The 19,937-nt window shown below is 39.7% G+C and overlaps 1 protein-coding gene across 3 annotated transcripts in view; it reads right to left on the minus strand.

Moving 5' to 3' along the window:
• The window catches only part of TMEM131L (transmembrane 131 like), a 137,716-nt gene that overhangs the window by 17,381 nt on the left and 100,398 nt on the right, over nucleotides 1-19,937 (minus strand). For all 3 annotated transcript variants that reach the window (XM_054562356.1, XM_054562349.1, XM_054562343.1), the window contains exons 17-26: nucleotides 19,335-19,476; nucleotides 17,989-18,098; nucleotides 16,927-16,999; nucleotides 14,282-14,409; nucleotides 12,273-12,415; nucleotides 10,592-10,778; nucleotides 10,189-10,374; nucleotides 9,436-9,585; nucleotides 8,480-9,105; nucleotides 2,146-2,294 (exon numbers count right to left, since the gene is read on the minus strand). In XM_054562356.1, coding sequence (XP_054418331.1) covers nucleotides 2,146-2,294; nucleotides 8,480-9,105; nucleotides 9,436-9,585; nucleotides 10,189-10,374; nucleotides 10,592-10,778; nucleotides 12,273-12,415; nucleotides 14,282-14,409; nucleotides 16,927-16,999; nucleotides 17,989-18,098; nucleotides 19,335-19,476 — 1,894 coding nt within the window. The remainder of the gene's footprint in view (nucleotides 1-2,145; nucleotides 2,295-8,479; nucleotides 9,106-9,435; nucleotides 9,586-10,188; nucleotides 10,375-10,591; nucleotides 10,779-12,272; nucleotides 12,416-14,281; nucleotides 14,410-16,926; nucleotides 17,000-17,988; nucleotides 18,099-19,334; nucleotides 19,477-19,937) is intronic.

Genomic DNA, 19,937 nt, shown 5'->3' on the forward strand with positions numbered 1-19,937 from the left:
CAGTCCATGGGAATCATTACTGGAAACCTGCATTAGTTTTAAACAAAAATTTAAAGCTCAATTTTATTTGAATTTTACATAACAAAGTGAATAGAACCAAAGGAACTGCCAACTTTGAAATAAATCGTTTCTCCTCCACATGATCTGTTGTTTCCTTAAGGATCTAAGGTTAAGAAAAAGTTTACAAAAGATAGTTTCATCAGTTTTCACCCTTTTAAACTACACGTTTCAGTTTTATACAGTTTTGACTCCATACCAAGAAAGATAAAATTAACACTTATTTTCACCTACCTTCCTATCCCACCTCCCATTATACTACTATTTTTTGCTTGTTAACATTTTAATATTTGCAATCTGTTCTGCAATTATAGTAGCCAACTGTTTAGTCTTAGTTTTGGATATGAAATGGACAGACACCTCAACAACACACTTTCAACATGGCCCCTTCAATCCTGGGTCTTTATTTTTTACTTCTATCTTGGTTGGCTAAATTTCACTAACTTCATTTTTGAAGAAAGGCTCAGGCGTTCATTTGTGCTGAAGGATGTATACCTGTTGCCCTTGGACTTGAGTGTCAGCTTGGCTGCACATAATACTTTTGTTCACATGTTCATTCTCTCAATGATTTTGTTGCACTATTTTGGGGCATTAGATGTTTCTAGGAAGTCTGAGACAAGACTGACTTCTTGTTTCTGGATTTTCCTGCCACTGTCTGCATAATTCTTTATGCTCTAACTTCAACAATGTAACCAGGACGTACCTATGCCCATTGTTACGTATCAGTTTTCCCTGGAGTGCACAGCTTGCCCTTCTGATTTATAAACCCAGCTCTTCCCTCACAGCAGGAAAACGTCGTTCTGTGACATCTCCAAATACTTTTCTGATCCATTTGGTGGGTCATTCACTTAGACAATTACTATTCTTTTGTTGGAGTGTTTTTATCTTTCTTTGTCTCCATATCTATCGTCACCTTTCCTCTAGATGTTTCAGTGTCAAGTCTTTCCCTTCACATTCACGCTGGTTAACTCAAATCCTCTCCTTCAGGTCAATAATTCAATTTTCAGCCATTGCATATGTAATGTAATGTCTTTATTTACTTAGTTTTATAATATGCCTTTTTAACCCCAACCTAGTATATTACTTTGCCTTGAGAAGCTCTCACTTTATTGAATCCAGCCTATAGTGTGAAGTACTCTCGGAGTTCCCTTTGGTCCCTGGGTGTGTTTTCTCCCGCTAGGCTCTTCATCTGGCTTCTGTTTGTTCCACTCCTTTCACTCATTTTTACTTCAGTATATTTGCATAGTTAAAACACTATTTCCTTCACTGTGCTTGTGCTAATATACAGAAAGCTCTATTCTGATGTAAAAATAGGAAAACTCTCCTAAGTACCCTCCCCACGTTTATCTGGACCTTTTTGTTTTCCCCTGTGAGACACAGGGCTGGGTTCTGCTTTCTAGACGCCTTTCAGTAGCCCGTGCTGGTCAGAAGGTAAAGAGCTAGCTAGACACTGCGCAAGCTTCGCTTTCTCTTCTGGCACCTGAACTACAGGGTCTGGCACAAATAACGCCCTTTTTTTTTTTAATTACAAAACCATAAGCATGTAATTCTCTAACATAACAAGATCACACTCAAGCACACGATAGGACATTTTAGGTGAAATGTTCAAATTAAAACTATAAATTACTATACCCATATTATTACCCTACCAACCACATTCAAGCAGGCCTTGATTCTGCCAGACCCTGTAGAAAGGCATCCCTCCGCTGTGGATTCTGGCTCATGCTTCTAACTAAGTAAGATTATGCCCTAAAAAAGGTTGTTGAGTAACAGGTGGAGAGAAGGGGTATGTGCTCCTGCTCTACTCTTCCATCTTTACCCAGGAGTTAACCCATTTGCTTCAGCACAGTTTCTCTTGAGAGTAAAAGCTACCTGATGTACCTAAAAATTACTTGAGTGTCTCCTGTATGATTAGACGATAAATAAAACTTTCTGAGTATGTCCAACTCACCAATTATCAAAGTTAACTATCTTTTTTCAAAAGTATGACACAGTAATTACACAAATATTTGCACTCCAGGTCCCCAAAATGGGTATTGTGCTACTAGGCAAAAACAAACAAACAAACAAAAAAAGAAGAGTACAGACCTCAACAGAAGGTATGTCCTGTTTCTCAGAACATATGTCTTCTTTAGCTGTTTTGTGAATCTTCTTTTCTGAAGAAGACTTTGTGTCAAGCTTTTTCAAAGTTTCACAATTGTCTACTTCATTCTTGACAGGCACTTGCTGGTTATTTCCTTGAATAAATAAAAATGATTCAATCTCTAGCTGATTATTTCCATTCATATTCCCCATAGTTAAGTCTCTTTCCTACACCAAACAGTCCCATTTAATGACATTTAGACTTAAGGATTGGCTTTGACATCCACAATGCTTTAGAAATGTATTTTGTTTACCGGTGAAAATGCACTTAAAGTTCTACAAACAGTCTTTCAAAGAGGTCAAGGGGAAGAAAAGGGAGAGGCACACCATTATTCACAGTGGCAACATTCATAAAAGTCAAGAGGTACAAACAACCCAAATGTCAATGGACCGATAAATGGATAAACAAAATGTAGTGTATGCACAATGGAACACGATTCAGCCTTAAAAAGAAATGAATCCTTGCACAACAATGTGAACGTACTGAACACTACTGAACTGTACACTCACAAATGGTTACGGGGGGGGGGGGGGGGAAGGAATGAAATTCTGATACTTGCTACACCATGGATGAACCTCGCAGACATGATAAGTCAGATAAGCCAGACACAAAAGGACAAATACGGTATGATTCTACTTGTTGGTGGGACCTCGCTTCATCAAGTTCATAGAGATGAAAAGCAGGATGTTGGTTACCAGGGGCTGAGGGCGGGAGGCAGTGTGGGGGATCATGCCCCATGGGTACAGAGCTCCCGTTTGGGACGCTAAACGGGTTCCGGAAAAGGACGGCAATGGGGAGGCTGTAAAACAAGGTGAACGCTCTTAATGCCACTGAGCTTTATCCTTTAGAAGAATAAATTCTGTGTTATGCTTATTTTACCACAATTTTTTAAAAAGGTGGGGGGACGGTGAGAGGGGGATAAAGACTTGAGCTCTTGGTCATGATTCAGCCACGAAGTAGTTTTCCGATCAAGTCAGTCTTTTAAAACTGCCTGAGCTTTTAGTTTCCTTACTTACAAAATGAAAGTACCAGCTCACCTGCCTACCCTAACTGACTGTGAAAAAGACACAACAGAGCAGATATAAATGGGCCGCTATTAAAAGACACGCGAACTGTTCCAGGGCAGGACCTTCTACAGCGAATGCCCACCTGCCCCGTGAGCAGCAGCCAGAAGCCGAGAAGAGAGCAGTAGGTGAACCCTAAGGCCAAGGGCTGGCGGTAGAAACCTCATCTGAAAACACGATTTTTCTGTTTTTCTTTCAAGTGACTTCCTTAAGGGCATTTCTTCTATTGCTTATTTAAAAAAAGAAAAAAATGTCGTATCAACTTCAACGCTACGCTCACTGGCCTCAATGTCGTAACAGGAAACAAAAGTCTTTCAATACCTTCTCCTTTTTTCTTTATCTGAGGTTCTCTGATACCTTTGCCACCTGAGGCCCATTTCGAAGGCCGCAGCGCAGGTGTCTCACCGCAAAGCAGGCTGAGCTCCGGGGAGACAAACAGCCGCCTGCCCGGACCTCAGCAGGGGCTGCAGTCCGGCCCCCCGCGGGGCCTGGGGCACGGCCCCGCCTCGCCCCCAAAACGAAAGGAGCGGTCAGTCCCTTGGATTCTGAAATCCTTTTATTTTTTACTTTTTTAGATTGATTGTGAAACTCTGAAGCTAGGAAACTCTCCGGAAGCAAGAAACATACATTTTAAAAATAACACATACAAGGTGAGCATACTTTTATTTTGTTAACAAAAACAATGTATCAGTGTTACATAGCTATAAAAATGCTGGGGGAGCATAAATTCCTCTACAACACAAACTGCCTGTCAGACACCCACAGGGGAAAAGAACGTATCCAGCCCAATGGAGGAGTCAAAGAAATTGTAGAGAGCAAGGGGGGCAAGGCCTTGAAGAGAAAAGAAAACCATAAAGGCATCATCTTAGGTTCTAAGAGCCATAAGTATGGAACAGAATACAGATACTCTTCAAAAAAAAAAAAAATGTGCCATTACTTTCCTCAAGTTTTAATTATGAGGAAATGGATTTCCTTACATTTTCTTCAGGCCAAGAACAACACTAAAATATTAGTCATTACAGTTTCTTAGGAAAACTCCAAGTTCAGCCCTAACCTAACCCCCCAAAAGTGGAAAAGCAGAGACTCAAGAAATTAATAATGCCTTCTGTGGAGCCAAGAATCAGGACAATCAGGTGAATTCTAAAAGCGAGTTGTTCATTAATTCTTTGTGAAATTCTAACATGACAATAGGCAATAGTTTAGAAATACCACGAGTGCACATCTCACTTAAAAGAAGGAGCCAATCCATGTCATCATCTCGAGCATGCTCCCTCAGGGTATTACTCAACTCTCTTACATTTATCTCACACAGTAAGAGTGAGCCACAAAGCTATACAAACAAATAGAACAAGGAGCAAGTAAACTCAACAAAATAACTGCTTAAAGCTTTACTGCATCAAATCTAACCACATAGTTTATTTGGAGTAAACTGCTAGATTTTCATTTCAAGTTATTAGTATCTTTAAGTAAGTGAGACTATTTTTTGCATTACCGGTATTTCAGAAATTCTGAAGGCATTATCTAATTCAGTGAAAATGTACATGTTCATTTCAAGGATTAGGGTGTTATTAAATTTAAAAGTTTAGTATCCTTTACATTATAAGCAGAAAGCAATAAAACATTTTGCTAACTAGTCCTCTTTCATAGTGCTGGGGCCAGCAGCAGTTTATCCTTAATTCTAAATCTGCGCTATTTTGATCACACAATTAAAAAATAAAAGTTATAAGCATTTGAAAAGAGACACATTTCAAAGATTATTTACATTACACATAAAGCCCTTCTCTTATCAGATGGTCAAAAGACACTGGAACTTAGAAGAAAGGTTTGAGAAGCCATAGCTGTTTCCCCGTTGTTTGAGAAGTTGATGCCAAAGGGAAAAAGAAAGAAAGAAAAGAAAAAAAAACAACTGTGTGGAAACAGAGCCCTGGAGAATCTGTCAACAGACTTCATTTCTATGGGGAATTTTATTTTCTGATTTACTACAGACCTCTCAGAAGGAGGCCAAGGAAAAAGAGCAGGAAAGGGATGATATACATTTTCTGTTATTCAGAAAATATTGTGTCTCAACATTAACAACAATGAAACATGTAGCCAAAGTCACTTATATACACCTTGGAACACTTTGTTTTCACACAGTAAGTTACTCAGGGGAAACAAACAAAAAGCCCCGTTAGGGGAAGTCACAATTCTTCAGATGCCTCCAGGAGCTCTGATTAGTTAAGAAGAGCACTTTAGGCCCTCTTAGGAGACAGACCGACAGCACGTCCCGTTTCCAAAGACTTGTTTCTAAGTACATGGATGCACTTTGGGAGAAATGGCTAGAACAAGACAAACACTACTGGTTTCAAGTGAGTGAATGTCAGTTCCCAAGACGATCCTGGATCATCAGGAAGGCTAATCTCAGTGAGCAAGACTGAAGCCGTTTTCTCCAGATTCTAGAAAGATCTGAATATGAAGACAGCAGCTCTGGCTGGGTAGCTCAGTTGGTTAGAGCACTGTCCCTGCACCCCAAGGTTGTGGGATCGATCTGGTCAGGGCACATACAACAATCACCAGTGAATGCATGAATAAGTAGAACAACAAATGGGGGGGGGGTCCTCACTAAAATCAATAAATAAAAACAAATTTTTTTATATATGGAGAGAGCAGCATGCTTTTTACAAAGTAAAATACTTTTCCAAAAAAAAAGCCCGAAAAACCCAATACTCAATGTAAGAAACTCGGAAGGTTCTTAAGTACATGGTTTTCCCATTTTGGAGCATTCTTTGCACGCCACAGATGGATTCCTCCCAATTACATGCCTGTTCACCATCTGCCAGTTTATTGCGATGTTTTCCTTTAAAAGTTGACAGAAGAACCCTAAACCTTTAATATCACTAAAAAGCTCCAAATCCTACTGTCAAATGACAAGTTTCTTCCCCTAGATTTCTCAGTCCTTTCTTATTTTTAAAATTTTCAATTGTTTAAAATATTTAAACTGTAAAATGATGGCAGATGATTTGTTTGCTTTTAACCTGTCTGACATTTCCCTAGAATCGTGTGGGGAACAGAAACAGAACAAAGTTGCGTCAATGAATGGACTTCCCTGAGAGGCATCTCCTGCTCACACAACTCTGGAGAGAAACAGTGGGTGAAGCAGCACCTTGAGTTTGCTGGTATGAACGTGGTGAGGAGCCAAAGCTCCTTCATCAACTCTCATGTGACCTGGTGAACATATCACTCTGATACCAGTGCTTCTGACCCAACACAAAAAAGGTTTAAAAAAAACTTCTTGTAGTGAAAAATGTGTTTCCATTTAAAGCCATCGAAACATACCAGTTATCTGCACAGGGAGCAAAGAGTCTGGGCAGATCTGCCATCTGGAATGATATGAGCAAACCCTACATTGATGGACGCCGACATTAAATATTAAATTTACTCACACCGGCTGAAGTGCTATTACGTTGCATGGTCGTATAGGCTCAACTCTCAGCCTTAACTATCAGGTTTCGGACAAGGGATCCTGAAGCACAAACCCAAATCTCCGGACCCACTCTGGCACCAGGCTGCTGGTCCACGCCTGCGCACTGCACACAGCTCGCAGCGCTGCGGTGCGGCAGGGCTCCCTCCCCGTCTGTGTACCCACAGTGCGACAGCCCCTGCATCGCACAGGCACCCGAAGGGCGCGGCGGACCACAGAAGCAGCACAATCCCTTCGAACTTGGGTTTTGTAAAGTCGGCCCGCGTCAGATATACTCAGGCCTAAATGACAGACAGAAACAAGGGAAAGGCCCAGCTGGACTCACCCCATACTTTTCCCTTTCCCAGGAGTTTGGTAACCTGGGCCCCAGAGAGTGACTGGGACAGAAGTGGAACCCTAGGCATCCCACCCATCCCACCGAAAAACTGTCCGACAAGTGACACTATGACTTTGTTGAAAGGTCTGGTGGAGAACATTGTCCAGGCGGTGTACTCACACGCCAGGTGGCGAGAACACAGGGGACAGTGCTGACCCTGCAACCAGGCGTCCACTTCAAGCATGAGCGCTGTTGCCAGGGAAACGGCACAAACAGGATGGAACAAGGTGTACCCGGAACACAGGTGCCCAAACCACGTCTCACTCAGAGGACTTCAGTTTTCTTTTAAACTCGAGATGTCCATTTATGGAACATTTAAAATTCGCTGGGGCTTTTTACTAAACGCATAAAGCTCACTAGAATTAGCCAATCCATAATATTCCTGCACCTTCTCCACAGTACCAAGGAGTAAAAAATATAAAGTTATATATATGTGAATGTTTCAAATAAGAGCAAAGGTAACTGATATTTCCAGATTAAAGAGAGTAAAAAATCGGACTTTCAAAAGCTACAATAATATGTGTATTAAGATGGTCACACTGGCCCTGGCTGCTGTGGCTCAGTGGATCGAGTGCCTGTCTGTGAACCAAAGGGTTGCTGGTTCGATTCCCAGTCCAGGCACATGCCTGAGTTGCAGATCAGGTCCCCAGTTCGGGGCCTACGAAAAGCAACCACACATTGATATTTCTCTCCCTCTCTTTCTCCCCTTTTTCCCCCTCTCTCTAAAAATAAGTAAATAAAATCTTTTTTAAAAAATGGTCAGAATGGGCAAGAAAAATAAGCACAGGCTTTTGTGCCAGAGGCTAAAGGGATCAGTTAAAGCTTAGTGACAATTTTGTACGTAGCCCGTCTTCCTAGTCTAGTTTTGCTCACATTTTCATTGACTATTTTGCTACACAAGACATTTGTCTTCTTTTAACTAAGGGACACAATTAGAGAAGAACCAGGGCCAAGAACCATTAAATGAAATGGCAGCAGCTGTTAAACACTGAAAGTTTGTAAGTTTTGTTCACTCAGAAACATTTTATGGGCTGAGTAACTATTGCAAATAATCTGAAAAGCCAAGATAAAAATTAATTAGGAAAAGGTGTCCCTTTCCTCCCAACAATAAAGCATGATATTCACATCCCTCTCTCTCAACATATGTACTAAGAAGTAAACTTCTTAGGCATGACATTCTAAAAACGTGGTATCTTCTCCTAAGCTTTTCATCTAAGAAATCTTATCTTAACATTTACACCTTTGCTAAAAGTTTGCGTGTGAACTAAAAATTCAGCATCCACAAGTAAAACTCAAGTCACAGGTGAGAACAAATTCCACTTAACCCAGACTGGAGACAAAGAGGAGAGAAAAATCATCAAAGAGGATGTAAAGATTACCATGATTTTTCCTGGAAACTTCTGGCAAGTCTGACTGGTACTGAGGTGAGTTTCTTGGCAAATGATTTTCAGGTAGTTTCTTAGAGGTCTTCAGAGGACCAAGCTCTCGCTCCTTGAGCTCAGCTATGTTTTCTGAAATTTTAATGTCCGTTTCCTTAGGAAACATACATGTTTGTATTCCCTCCTTCATATGACATTCGGAAGAAGTGTTATTGACTACAACTGTGTTTTTCAGTGTGTTTTCTTCTTTATTCAATAAGTTTTTGGGAAAGGTTAAATTCTTTTGCAGGTTGACATTTATGCCACTTGTGTATTTGAGGTTTGTCCAGTTCTCAGCCATTATATCGGCGCACACGTCCTCTTTCGGAGCAGACAGGGAGCCGGCCAGGGCCGAGGTCTGTTTGTCCTCTGTGGTCACAGTGGCACTGCTGGCGATCGATGGGCTGGGTTTGTGTTTGCTGTAATAGACTGAGCACTTATGCTTCTTCTGAGAATGACCATAGGTAGCTGGGCTCCTCTTTGCAGCATTCTGGATCCTGCTCGGTGGACTGTTTACTGGAAGGCAGCTTTTCCCTCGGCCTTTATCAGAGGGGCCATAGGTATCAAGAAAGCTCTTGCAATTGCTTCTGAATTGAAGAGAAAAAGCAGTTAACATAAAGTTACACCAAATAAAACTCTACCCCTCTGTTTGGAAACCCACGAGAAAGAGGTAGCAATCGGTGTTGTGGGTATCGAGTTCTACCTTGCTTCTTCTAAAGCTCCATGAGCTCAGTACATTAAGTCCTTATATGAAGTCCATCTTATAATAAAAGAAATGTTACAGCTGTCACACAATGGCAAAGAGAATGTTATGAAACGAAGTTGGAACGAAATTTTCTATTACCTTAAAATAAAATCAGAAATGAGTGAAAACAAAGGCGAGAAACACCCCACCACACACAAACAAGAATTCTTACTTGTGCGGATGAGAGCTGATAACATCCATCGGACTGTTGTTTTGCTGTGAAGAGGAGCTAGCATTTTGCCTTTGTCTTGTTTTCATGAACTCCATGAGAATGTACTGTGCTTGTTGGAAGGCTATTAAAACCACACCCAACAGGGACAAACTGAGAAAAAAGGTAAGGAGGTCCATCACTGCATGGTTCTGACAGGCATTAATAACATTATAGTTATTATAGAAAATCAGTGATTGGTTGATAGGTAATGTCTAAAAAGATACAGCATTAAAATTCCATAAGACATATGACATCATAATCTCTGACATTTCTTAAAGACTTTTTTAAAAACCTGTTCTAAAAAAATGTGCATATTTATAAGTCTGACATTTCCATTCAATTTTTAAAGATGCTTCCAGGATAAAATCACCCTAAAAGACTCATTCTAGCCTCCTAATCTCAAATTTCTATAGCCACTGAGCTAACAAGAACATTTATATCTTCCACCATGACTACCAATGAACATATATGGCATACAACTGTCTTCTGGGTCCTATGAAACTCTTCTAACTCATTTCCTATTATCTTAAAGCTTATCAGTTACTACTTCCTCTACTTTTAAGTCAGGGTTCTCAATGTAATATAAATTGCACTGAATCCATATTGTGTGGAGGCAATCCTTTGATCGCCTCCACAGAATATCCACATTCATGCAATGTCTGGATGGCTTCTCCACTCCGTGAGAAAAGGGCAGCGAAGGAGGTGGTCGTTTACCTGACAAAGAAGACAGTAAGCCTCCAAAAGGACTCCTCCCAGCTGGGTCCTGGAACGACATCTGCACACAGAGGCAACAGGTGATGCGGGAGGGTCACATTGAGAGTGAAGCGGAACTCCAGGTCGGCTGCCGTGACGAGCGTCAGCTCACGGATGACCCAGGAGGAGGTAAAATCTGGAGTAAACCTGGCAACAAAAGATTCATCTTCGTAAATTTTAATTTTAGGCACAAGACATAATAATCATAATACCAAAATTTCTTACTTATACAAGATGAATAGTTATATAGAAACAACTTAAGATGTTTTACCAATAATGAAAAAAAGCCCCCCGCCCCGGCCCCGCTGCCATTTGACATTAGAAACATCATAAAACTTAAATGAGGTTAAACCTCTATGCTTACACAATGCTGATATCTCGCGATGTGTTTGGGTGCAGGGAAAACGGGTGGCAATCTAGCACTTCGAATCCATAACCTTGGCAGTTATACCCATTAATCTTCAGAGATGTGACTGTTACAGGAAGTGGTCCAATATTCTCAACTTTAAAGTTCTTTGTAATAGATAAAATTTGCTTGCTGTCTTTCAGTTCTAGTGAGAATGAAAAAGGAAATTCAGTATACATGAAATGCAAAATTGACTTAAAATAATTTATTGAATCAACAACCACGTGCACATTATTAAAATGTCAAAAAAATTCAATATAAATGACTCAAAGCATGATATCTATCTCATTTCTAGAACAGTTATAGATTTGGTTATACTACCAGAATACAATAAAAATACTTAATAAGATTTTTTCTTAAGTTAAACAATCTACCTAGGTACCAAAAGTAATGAGAATCTCTTCTTTGTTCCTTTAGTTATTAAAGGTTAAAGTTAAAAGTTTGTGCTTCTCAGCAGCCAAATCATTTGGATTTACCACCAGGCCCCCACGCCCCTCGCGTGGGGATCCTCCCTCCCATGTGACGGGGGCCGCTAAGGGGCCGATGTGCTGCTGCATGGGGCCACCACAGCCACCAGCAACACGGCTCAAAGACCCCACCACACCGAGAGGACGTCAGTAATCACACATCCTTGCAAATACACGAGCATACATTTTATGTTTAAAAAAGGAAGAGTTAGCTCGTTTGAAAATACAGTCCTATAAACTTATAACACACAATCTAATATCTTATTTGTCCTATTAGAACTAATATTTTGTTTGGTTCTATAGTTTTAATATTACTCTTTAATTCTTTCTAGGTCCACTCTAAAGAAATCAATGAATGAATGAATGAATGAATGAATGAATAGAAAAATGGGGAAGAATTTTTAATGCAAAAAGGCTAATAAATTTTTTCAAAGTCAGTGTTCATTTGGCATAGTTTCCTAAATTAAAAAAAAAAAATTCCAATCAGGCATTAAAACAGTGCTACAAGTTATACAATAGTTTCACCAACCAGCTTGCTCCATAGAAAACATATTTTTACACTAAAATGCTTTCAGTGTGTTCCTAAAATTAAAAATAATAATAGGGAAACAAGAATTTACCAGAAGTACTTTATATATTTTTTATATTTATTTTAGTTTCTGAGAAAGGTCTTGAACTACTATAAGTAGTTTAAAAACATTTACCTGAAATACAAGCATAATTCAGAAATTTCTATTGGAACATTTACGTAAATTTGTAAATCACACTGTCTGGTACAGTAGCCAGTAAACACATATCGCTACTTAAATTTAAAGAACATTTCCATTATCGCAAAAAGTTCCACTGGGTAGCATACCTTTTAGTCTTCTCTCCAGCATTTGTAATTTTCTCGATTAGGTAACTGATAGCCAAATTAACAGATTCACACTTGTTATCTTATATATCTGACACTACGCCAGGAATTTCACAATTACACTTTTTCTCTCTGTATCTATTACATATATTTACGTTGGCTATTGTTCTAATTGAGTGACAGCAGCCCATTTAGGCTCAGATGTTTGCCTGATTTAATTATTTGCATCAATACAATAAATTTATGATAAAAATTTTAAAAGACTCTTCTGATAGACCCCTTTGCTCCCGGCTTTAGAGCGCCACGCATGGGAACTCACGTCGACGGCAGTCCATCAGCGTGGACTCGGGCACCTTGAATCGGAGCGAACCTCCCGCGCCGGGAAGCCTTCCGCCCACTTTCAGTAACTCGCGCGCTCCAAATCCCTCCACGCCGATCATGTCCACAACAGTCAAGTTATTCCTTGAGTGAAAGGAGAGACCAACAAAAAGGCATTACAATACGGTCCCAAGATACCATGCACTTGAACCCAAATATTCCTAGTTACCAAAACATTTTTAATGTTTTGGGAAAAAAAGTCAGTTTAAATAATGTCGCACCTCCGGCCATCTCGGAGGCAATGGAAGCGGCCAAGCCGAGGTGAGTGAAAGCAAGCCGTATGCGCAAGGAGGAGTGACCGATTATGATCACTCTTCAGTCTCGGCCTTAGAATGTAAGCCCATGTATTTCTAATAACCTACCACCAGGGTGGTGATCAGACTTCCAAGATGAAAAAACTAAAGACATATATTGGGGAATGAGGGGAGGGTGGGACAGAGAAACACTAACAAATACAAACTGATAAAAATTGTTTGCATGGTGAATTAAGGAGTTTTTGCAGTAATTGTGACTATAAGAAGTTCTGCCTTAGGAATAATTCTAGAAGTAAAATCCTACTGTTTGCTGAACCAAAGATTTAAAATATCATCCCACAAATAACTTCTACCTACTCAAGTTCTTATTAGTCAAACAGTAATTCAGACTATCTTTTGCCTTTTCATTAACTGAAGTCTTGATTCCTAGGTTGAAAAGGTTAAGTGGAAATGATGTTTAAATGATGCAGATTGGACTGAAAGCAGGTCATCATTAATCTACACACTACAGAAGCAGAGAAAGAATTAATTTAAAGGTATGCAAAATACACAGATATGTTCACATCTTTACTAAATGATTAAAAGCCTTTATTTGCCACTTAAAAGCCTTTAAGTGATGTTACATGATTGATATTATTTACAGAAAAATATTATGTATCAAAACAGGAACCACCAAAATAAATGAACTACTGTAAAAACTTTAGGCTTTCTTTTTGCGTATGGGATAGTTTAACCTGGGATGAAGTTAAGTACATTTCCTACAACCTTATTTCTTCAACAGAAAGTGGGTTTAAAATGAAACACTTCGTCATCAGAGTATTAGGTGTCTTAGTTAAAACATTTCATAGAACTTTTAGCCCATTTTCTTTTTAGCGGCATTCACTTGCAGAAAAACAAACTCATACAATGTACTAAAGGAAGTCCAGAAGAGGAAAGTCATTGCAGCTGATCTAATACTAGGAAAAGCCTAAAAAATAACTAAAATGTCGCTTATTAAAAATTAAATGTGTTAGACTTCTCACCAGTGCAGAGACCTTCAACAAAGATTTGTGTTTACTGTAAATTTTGAAAGGAGACTTTCAACAAAGACTAAAGATTAAAAAAAGAAATTTAAGAATAAAAAAAATTAGCTGCTTAAATCAGTAAGCAATATAATGCTCATTTAAAAGAAAGGAAAAGAAGCAAAAAGAGCCAATGGGCTCAAGTAGGCACTTTTTCCATTGTCTTCTGGGGCTACAGAGAATTCCAGAAGCAAGACAGACAGATACGGGAGTGGTGTCCATCCAAACATTGTGGAATGAAATTTATACAGCCATGTTTTAATTATTTTTCTGAGCTAAGGCAGAGAAGTAAATGCATGTATGCGTGTGTATTTGGGTATATTTGTGTATGTGCTCTGCCCTCTGTAACTACAGCAGATGAGATGCTGAGTGAAATGTGCTTTGGCTCTTGGATATGGGGCACACACTCCCTATTGTACAAAGGAGGAAACTGAGGCAGAGATTAAGTATGGAGCCTCACACTGCCTCTCTTATCAACCGCTACCTCTTGTTACCATGCAACACAGCTTCCTCACTGAAGGCCTAAGGTGCAAGTGTCAATTCTTGACTAAAGAGGCAATGGATTCTTGAGAGAAAAAATTTAGACAGATGAGTCAGTGAGAAAGAAACAGACTCCAGGACAAGGCCACACCTACCGGATTAGTATGAGTGAGGTAACTTTTCCGTAGTCAGCTGGCGTGAAAACTACACCGACCCTTTTCATTTCCAAAGGCTGCAAACGGAAGTGGAGGCTGCCAAACCTGGATTCCTCCGCATGCACACCCTGCAAATTTAGTAAGTGCAATTCAACAATTCCTGTAGAGCAAGCTTCTGTCTTTATTACGTGCATTTTAGAGTACGAATATGATTGCTTTTATTTTAATTTCCAGATGGGACCACCCTAATCAACCTGTTGAACTTGTTTATTCTGAGAGTTCGCACCGATCAACAGTTCCCAAGCTGCAGCTGAGAGGTACAGGCGGAGGCTGCGGGACAACCTACATGGGCACTGGAAAGGGGATTTGCTCCCTGGCTTGGATGGCAGTTGGGGCCAGAAGCCTTCCACGCCAAGACGCCTGGAGTGGAAAACAGCGCTTAGACCCAAACTTCAACACTACAGGGACCCTAACAACCACCCATCTGCTGCGCAATCCCAAACTCTCCTTAATATTTAATTTAAGCTTATGGAGAAACCATCTTTATTATACAATGTATAGACTCTCCATTCAAGAGAAAGATCTTCATGTATTTATAACCTCTTTCTGATTTCTATCTTTCTCTAAATAAATCTTGTAGCCAAAATTTAATATTCAAGATTTCACTCTTTATCATTTTCCCTCTTTCCATGGGGTTTTTCTTTAGGCTCTTTCTCACTAAAAACAGTTTACTGATTTTTTTTTTTAGAGCTATAATTACATGGTAATTATATGATAATCTGTATGGTAGTATTTCTTTTGTTTATCTCTTTCGTTTTTTAATTAGTCTTATCCTTCAATTGTTGCTAGCATTTCCCATGCTATCTAAAAGAAAAAATAGTGAAGATATTGGATTCAGTTTCATTATAGAATTATAAACATCATGAAGGGAAATACCCTGCTATATATGTACAATATGAATATCAGCTAAAAATCTGATTTTTAGTATTAAAACTATAATAATAACAGCACCACTTATTAAATGGTACTTAAATGCCAGGCACTGAAATGTAGTAAGCTATATAAAATGCTGAGTACTCCATAAGTCTTACTGGCTCATTAAACATTATTATGAGTGCGACAGATGAGGCTCAGAGAGGTTAAATAATTGTCCCAGGGTCACAGAGCAAGAACACGGTAGAGCCTGGACTCAAAACCCTGAATGTCCAATTCCATGTGCTCGTAACCAAAGCTCCTACATTTCCAAGAGCAAAGCAACACAATGAAAATATAGGACCATTTCTTTACATGACAAAGTGTTCTAATAAGAATTTTAAGTTAAATTTTGAAGTGTCTCCAAGGCATAGACACAGACTCTTCTTTTTATCAATGTAATAAATTCACAATGGCAATAATTTCCTTTATCACAAAAGGTGTCTATTTTGGGGGGAAATCTTCCCTGAGAGATTTAAAAACTTCTCTCCAATGAGTTATACCATTTGTTCAAATCTGAATAGAACACTCCTATGTAAAAGAAATAGGCATTATTTTTGGAATTTCAAATTACCTCTCATTCAATTCTGGTGGGACAAGTTATGTCTTAGTGTTTGGACTAACGTACCTCAAAGAGCTCTGGGAGCCTGCCTGGGATGGAGCAGGACAGGCGCACTAACAAAAGCAAGACCACGCAGCCTGGGCCGCTTGCAAAGAGAAAGGAAGGTCTACTGTTGGTGTGTGTCCTATTGTAAGTCAGTCTCTATTAAAAATCCACTTAAAAGCTTGCTTCGATTGGTTTCTTTTCAACTTAGTTGGAGGTTATCTGTGGTCTCCCTCTTTCTGTTATTCAAGTTAATCTAGAGCTAACAGTATATCTTTGGGGGATTAAGTGAGGAGAAAGAAAGAAACACCCGAGGCAGTTAAACGTGTGTGTGAGAAACATAGTTATACACATGCATGTGTTTATATGTTCATGTGTGTGTGTTTTTAACAGAGGCTCCGCTTTTGAATGGACGCACACACACACAGAGTGTCTGTGAGGAAAAAACTCAGCTATATACAAAGAGCCACAGAACTACAAAATAAAAACTAAAGAACGAGGCTGCCAAGCCCCCAGTCAAACCACATCCTCGCCGCATGACATGTTTATTCCAACTCCTAAGTATTTACACACGACCTCATGAGTGCCCAGAGGCTTGAGGATTTCAGAGAAATCCTTTTTCATAGATGAGGTGACTATCACAGAAATTGGGTGACTTGCTAAGAACATGAAGCCAGTTCTGTAAGAGAAGATTTTTTTTAATGTATTTTTTAATATCTTATCTGGCCCTAAAAAGCATTTGATGGGGGCCAAGGAATCTTAAGAGAATTAGAAATTCCAGAGTCTCATATTTTGTGGTTTTCTACACAGCCCTGATTCAATTGTTATTTCTTCACTTACATGAATCTAAATCATCAAATTAAAATGATTTGCAGGGGAACATGAACCGTGAGCTCCTGCTGTATTGGTTAATTGGAAAAATCTGCTATGTATATGTAATGCCTGGAATATAAAAATAAGAAAGCCACATATATTACATAAAATTCTTGAAACATAAGTCAGTGAGGCCCCTATGCTATGTGTCTAGTTTGTAAGCCATTCTTTTTTCTGTTTAAACACGACATCCTACCCGGTAAGGGCAAACTTTGGTGAGCTGGAATTCTCCAGTTGTGAAATTAATCATCTGCATATCGGTGCCAAACCTATAAAGAAGAAAAAAAAAAGGTTCAAAATAGCATTCAGATCACCAATCAAGAATAAAACATGTCTGCACATATATATTTTTATATACATGAGCAAATGTATTTGCGCATAAACAACTCTGTCCCAGCCCCTGCACTATACCTGGCATATTGGAAGTGCTCACAAAATGACTTTGGCAGCACGAGCTGGGAATGTAAAGCAGCATATGGTGACAGAAGCTCAAAATGTGAAGTACTTTGTTTTTTCCAAATGGTTCATAGCTACAGAGCCCAATAGGAAGTGACTCTCAACCAAGGGTCATTTCATCGCCCAGTTTAATGTCCAGTGAACATTTGGCAATATCTAGAAAAATTTTTGGTTGTCACAGCTGACGAGGTTCTACTGGCATCTACTGGGTAAAAGTCAAAGATGCTGCTGAACAGCCTTGGAAGCACAGAACCACCCCTTCCCCCAAGAGAGAATCGTCTGGTCAGAAACGTCAGCAGTGCTGAAGCTGAACAGCCCTAGGATAAGGGGAGACCCTACTGAGTCAAAAGGAGGAACCATTCTATGCAAAACTGTGATGGTGCGAAAATAAGATAAAACAGACATGAATAGTATCACCATCTTTGCTTGTTCAACAGCCCTAGATTAAAATATACGAAAACACTGAACTCGTTTCTTATGTGTGTGTAGCAATCATTGTGATTCAGATTCTAAATGTTAAGATCGTGTGAAAAATCATGACTGTAAAGGTTCCCTGATCAAGAAATGAATATTCTGTTGGGAACTGGACTTGACTTAGTCACCCTGAAGATGCCATATAACAGGACTGGTAATTTCCAACACGTTACACGTGTGAAGAGGCTGGGTACCCAAGGTGCATGGGTAAATACTGCACACATCCACAGAGGGTCCAGGCGAAACACAGAAGGACTTTAAATAGTTTGAGTCTGAATGGTGTTTCCCAGACAGCCCATCAGAAAGTCTTCACTGACTGGTGCTTTACCATTTGTTGAGCAGATGCACGGCAGCCTCAGGTTTCGGATACAAGGAGATAGGAAGCAGCTGCACAGAGACTGGCAAAGAGGAAGGATTCTTCACCACAAAGTACTGCACCTGGAAACAGGAAAGGAAAATCAACGCCTTGGGAAGGACACAGCATCACTCCTGCAGCATTCCTGTAAAAAACCTGCCTCCCCTGAACCTAAGCATGAGGAGCTGTCGCACAGATCAAATTGAGGGACATTCCGGAAGGTAAGTGGCCTGCGTGCTTCAAAAATGCCTACGTTGTGAAAGACAGAGAAAGGCTGAAGATTAAAGGACAAAAAAGACTTGACCACACAATGCAAGATCCCGAATCGGATCCTGTACCCAGGGAGGGTGTATCAGTGGGATAACTGGAAAAATTTGCATACAGACAGCAGATTAGAGAACATTATTACAATTAATGTTGCATGTTCTAATTTTGATAAGTATACTCGGGTATATAAGATGATCCTGTTCTTAGGACATTTATAGGAAGTAACCAGAGGTAAGGAGTCATAATGTCTGACATTCACTCAATGGCTCATAAAAATATGTGCGTGTGTGGACAGAGAGAGGGAATGATAAAGCAAGTGTGGCAAACGTTAAAAATTGAGTCTTTGTGAAGGACAACTGGATGTTTTCGGTATTATTCTTGAAACTTTTCTCTACATTAAAATTACTTCAAAACTCGAAAAAAAATTTTAGAGTACTCTTAGAATGTCATCCCTAAGCAATCCAATGAGTGCCTGCTGACGTGCAAAGTATTCCTCAGATCCTCTGCGAGATACGTCTTCGGCGATGAGGCTTCTGAGACATACATGGGAGTCTGCCGGTGTCACCGCTTTTCCTTGGCCCTTCTTGCTGCCACCCCCGTCAGGGACAGAAATCAACACACTGAGGCCATGAGCGTGAACAGACAGGAAAGGCCTGGGTTTCTGACAGCATCAGAGAGCCGTTTCACCAGCCCTAGACTCCTCTCCTGTGAGCTTCTCGTTAGGAAACAAGCCAACTCCTCTTCGCGCCAGTGTTTGTCAAAATGTTCTGTTGTTTGCAGCTGACTACTTTCTTAACTGAAAAGATTTTAAACTGGACACAAACTTCATAAAATGTATGTGTTCTGTGTGCTTTCAGTCTGTTTAGAGTTTTATTCCTTATTTTGTTCTTCTGATACCTCCCTACTAAGCACTAAATGGCATATGTGTATCATTTAAAGTGAATTTAAATTAATTGTGGTTCTGAAACAGTATTCTCAAGGTGTAAAGATTCTGGTAACTTAAAACCCAAGAGATGGGGTGTCATTGACAAAAAAAGACACAGGATCCTCACCACGCTGTTCCTAAGGGCAGTTGCGCTGAAGTTTAACACAAGGCGCGGCTCTGCAAGCAAACGAGGCAGAAAGGAAACAAAGGCTTCTGACTCCTTGGATTTCTTCAAGGGGGCAAACCGAGTCATTCCTAAAAGATTCCTCCTGTGCAATTCATGAAGAAAAAAATTATTATGAAAACCAATTTTGACACACATGAAAAAAGAGGAAATCAATGATTTTCATCATTGATCTATCATTCCCACTCAAAGGACCAATGGCTCTTGGAAAAGAAGGCTTATTCTGGGTATGGGAAAGAGAAAGTACAAGATGATTTTGGAATATCCTATGTTACTAGAAAGCAAAAATGTGCTCAAGAAATGATGGGAACATGTCAAAGGGACCCACAAGTTAGTGTGAAGGGGCTCCCATCAGCCAAATCTGGGTCAAATTAGCGTAAAAAATGATGGTAATGGTGGTAATGACCAAAGAATCCATAGTGATGCTCAATAAAAATGTGAAAATAAAGAAAACAATTAGAAACATCACCATATTGTAGCCGTCTATCTAACAGGGATTATCAATGGATGCTAAAATTAGGACAAGGATTATCAATGGATGCTAAA

Source organism: Pteronotus mesoamericanus, unplaced genomic scaffold (genome assembly GCF_021234165.1).
Source record: "Pteronotus mesoamericanus isolate MK-2021 breed Mesoamerican mustached bat unplaced genomic scaffold, CSHL_Meso_final contig_163, whole genome shotgun sequence".
NCBI lineage: Eukaryota > Metazoa > Chordata > Mammalia > Chiroptera > Mormoopidae > Pteronotus > Pteronotus mesoamericanus.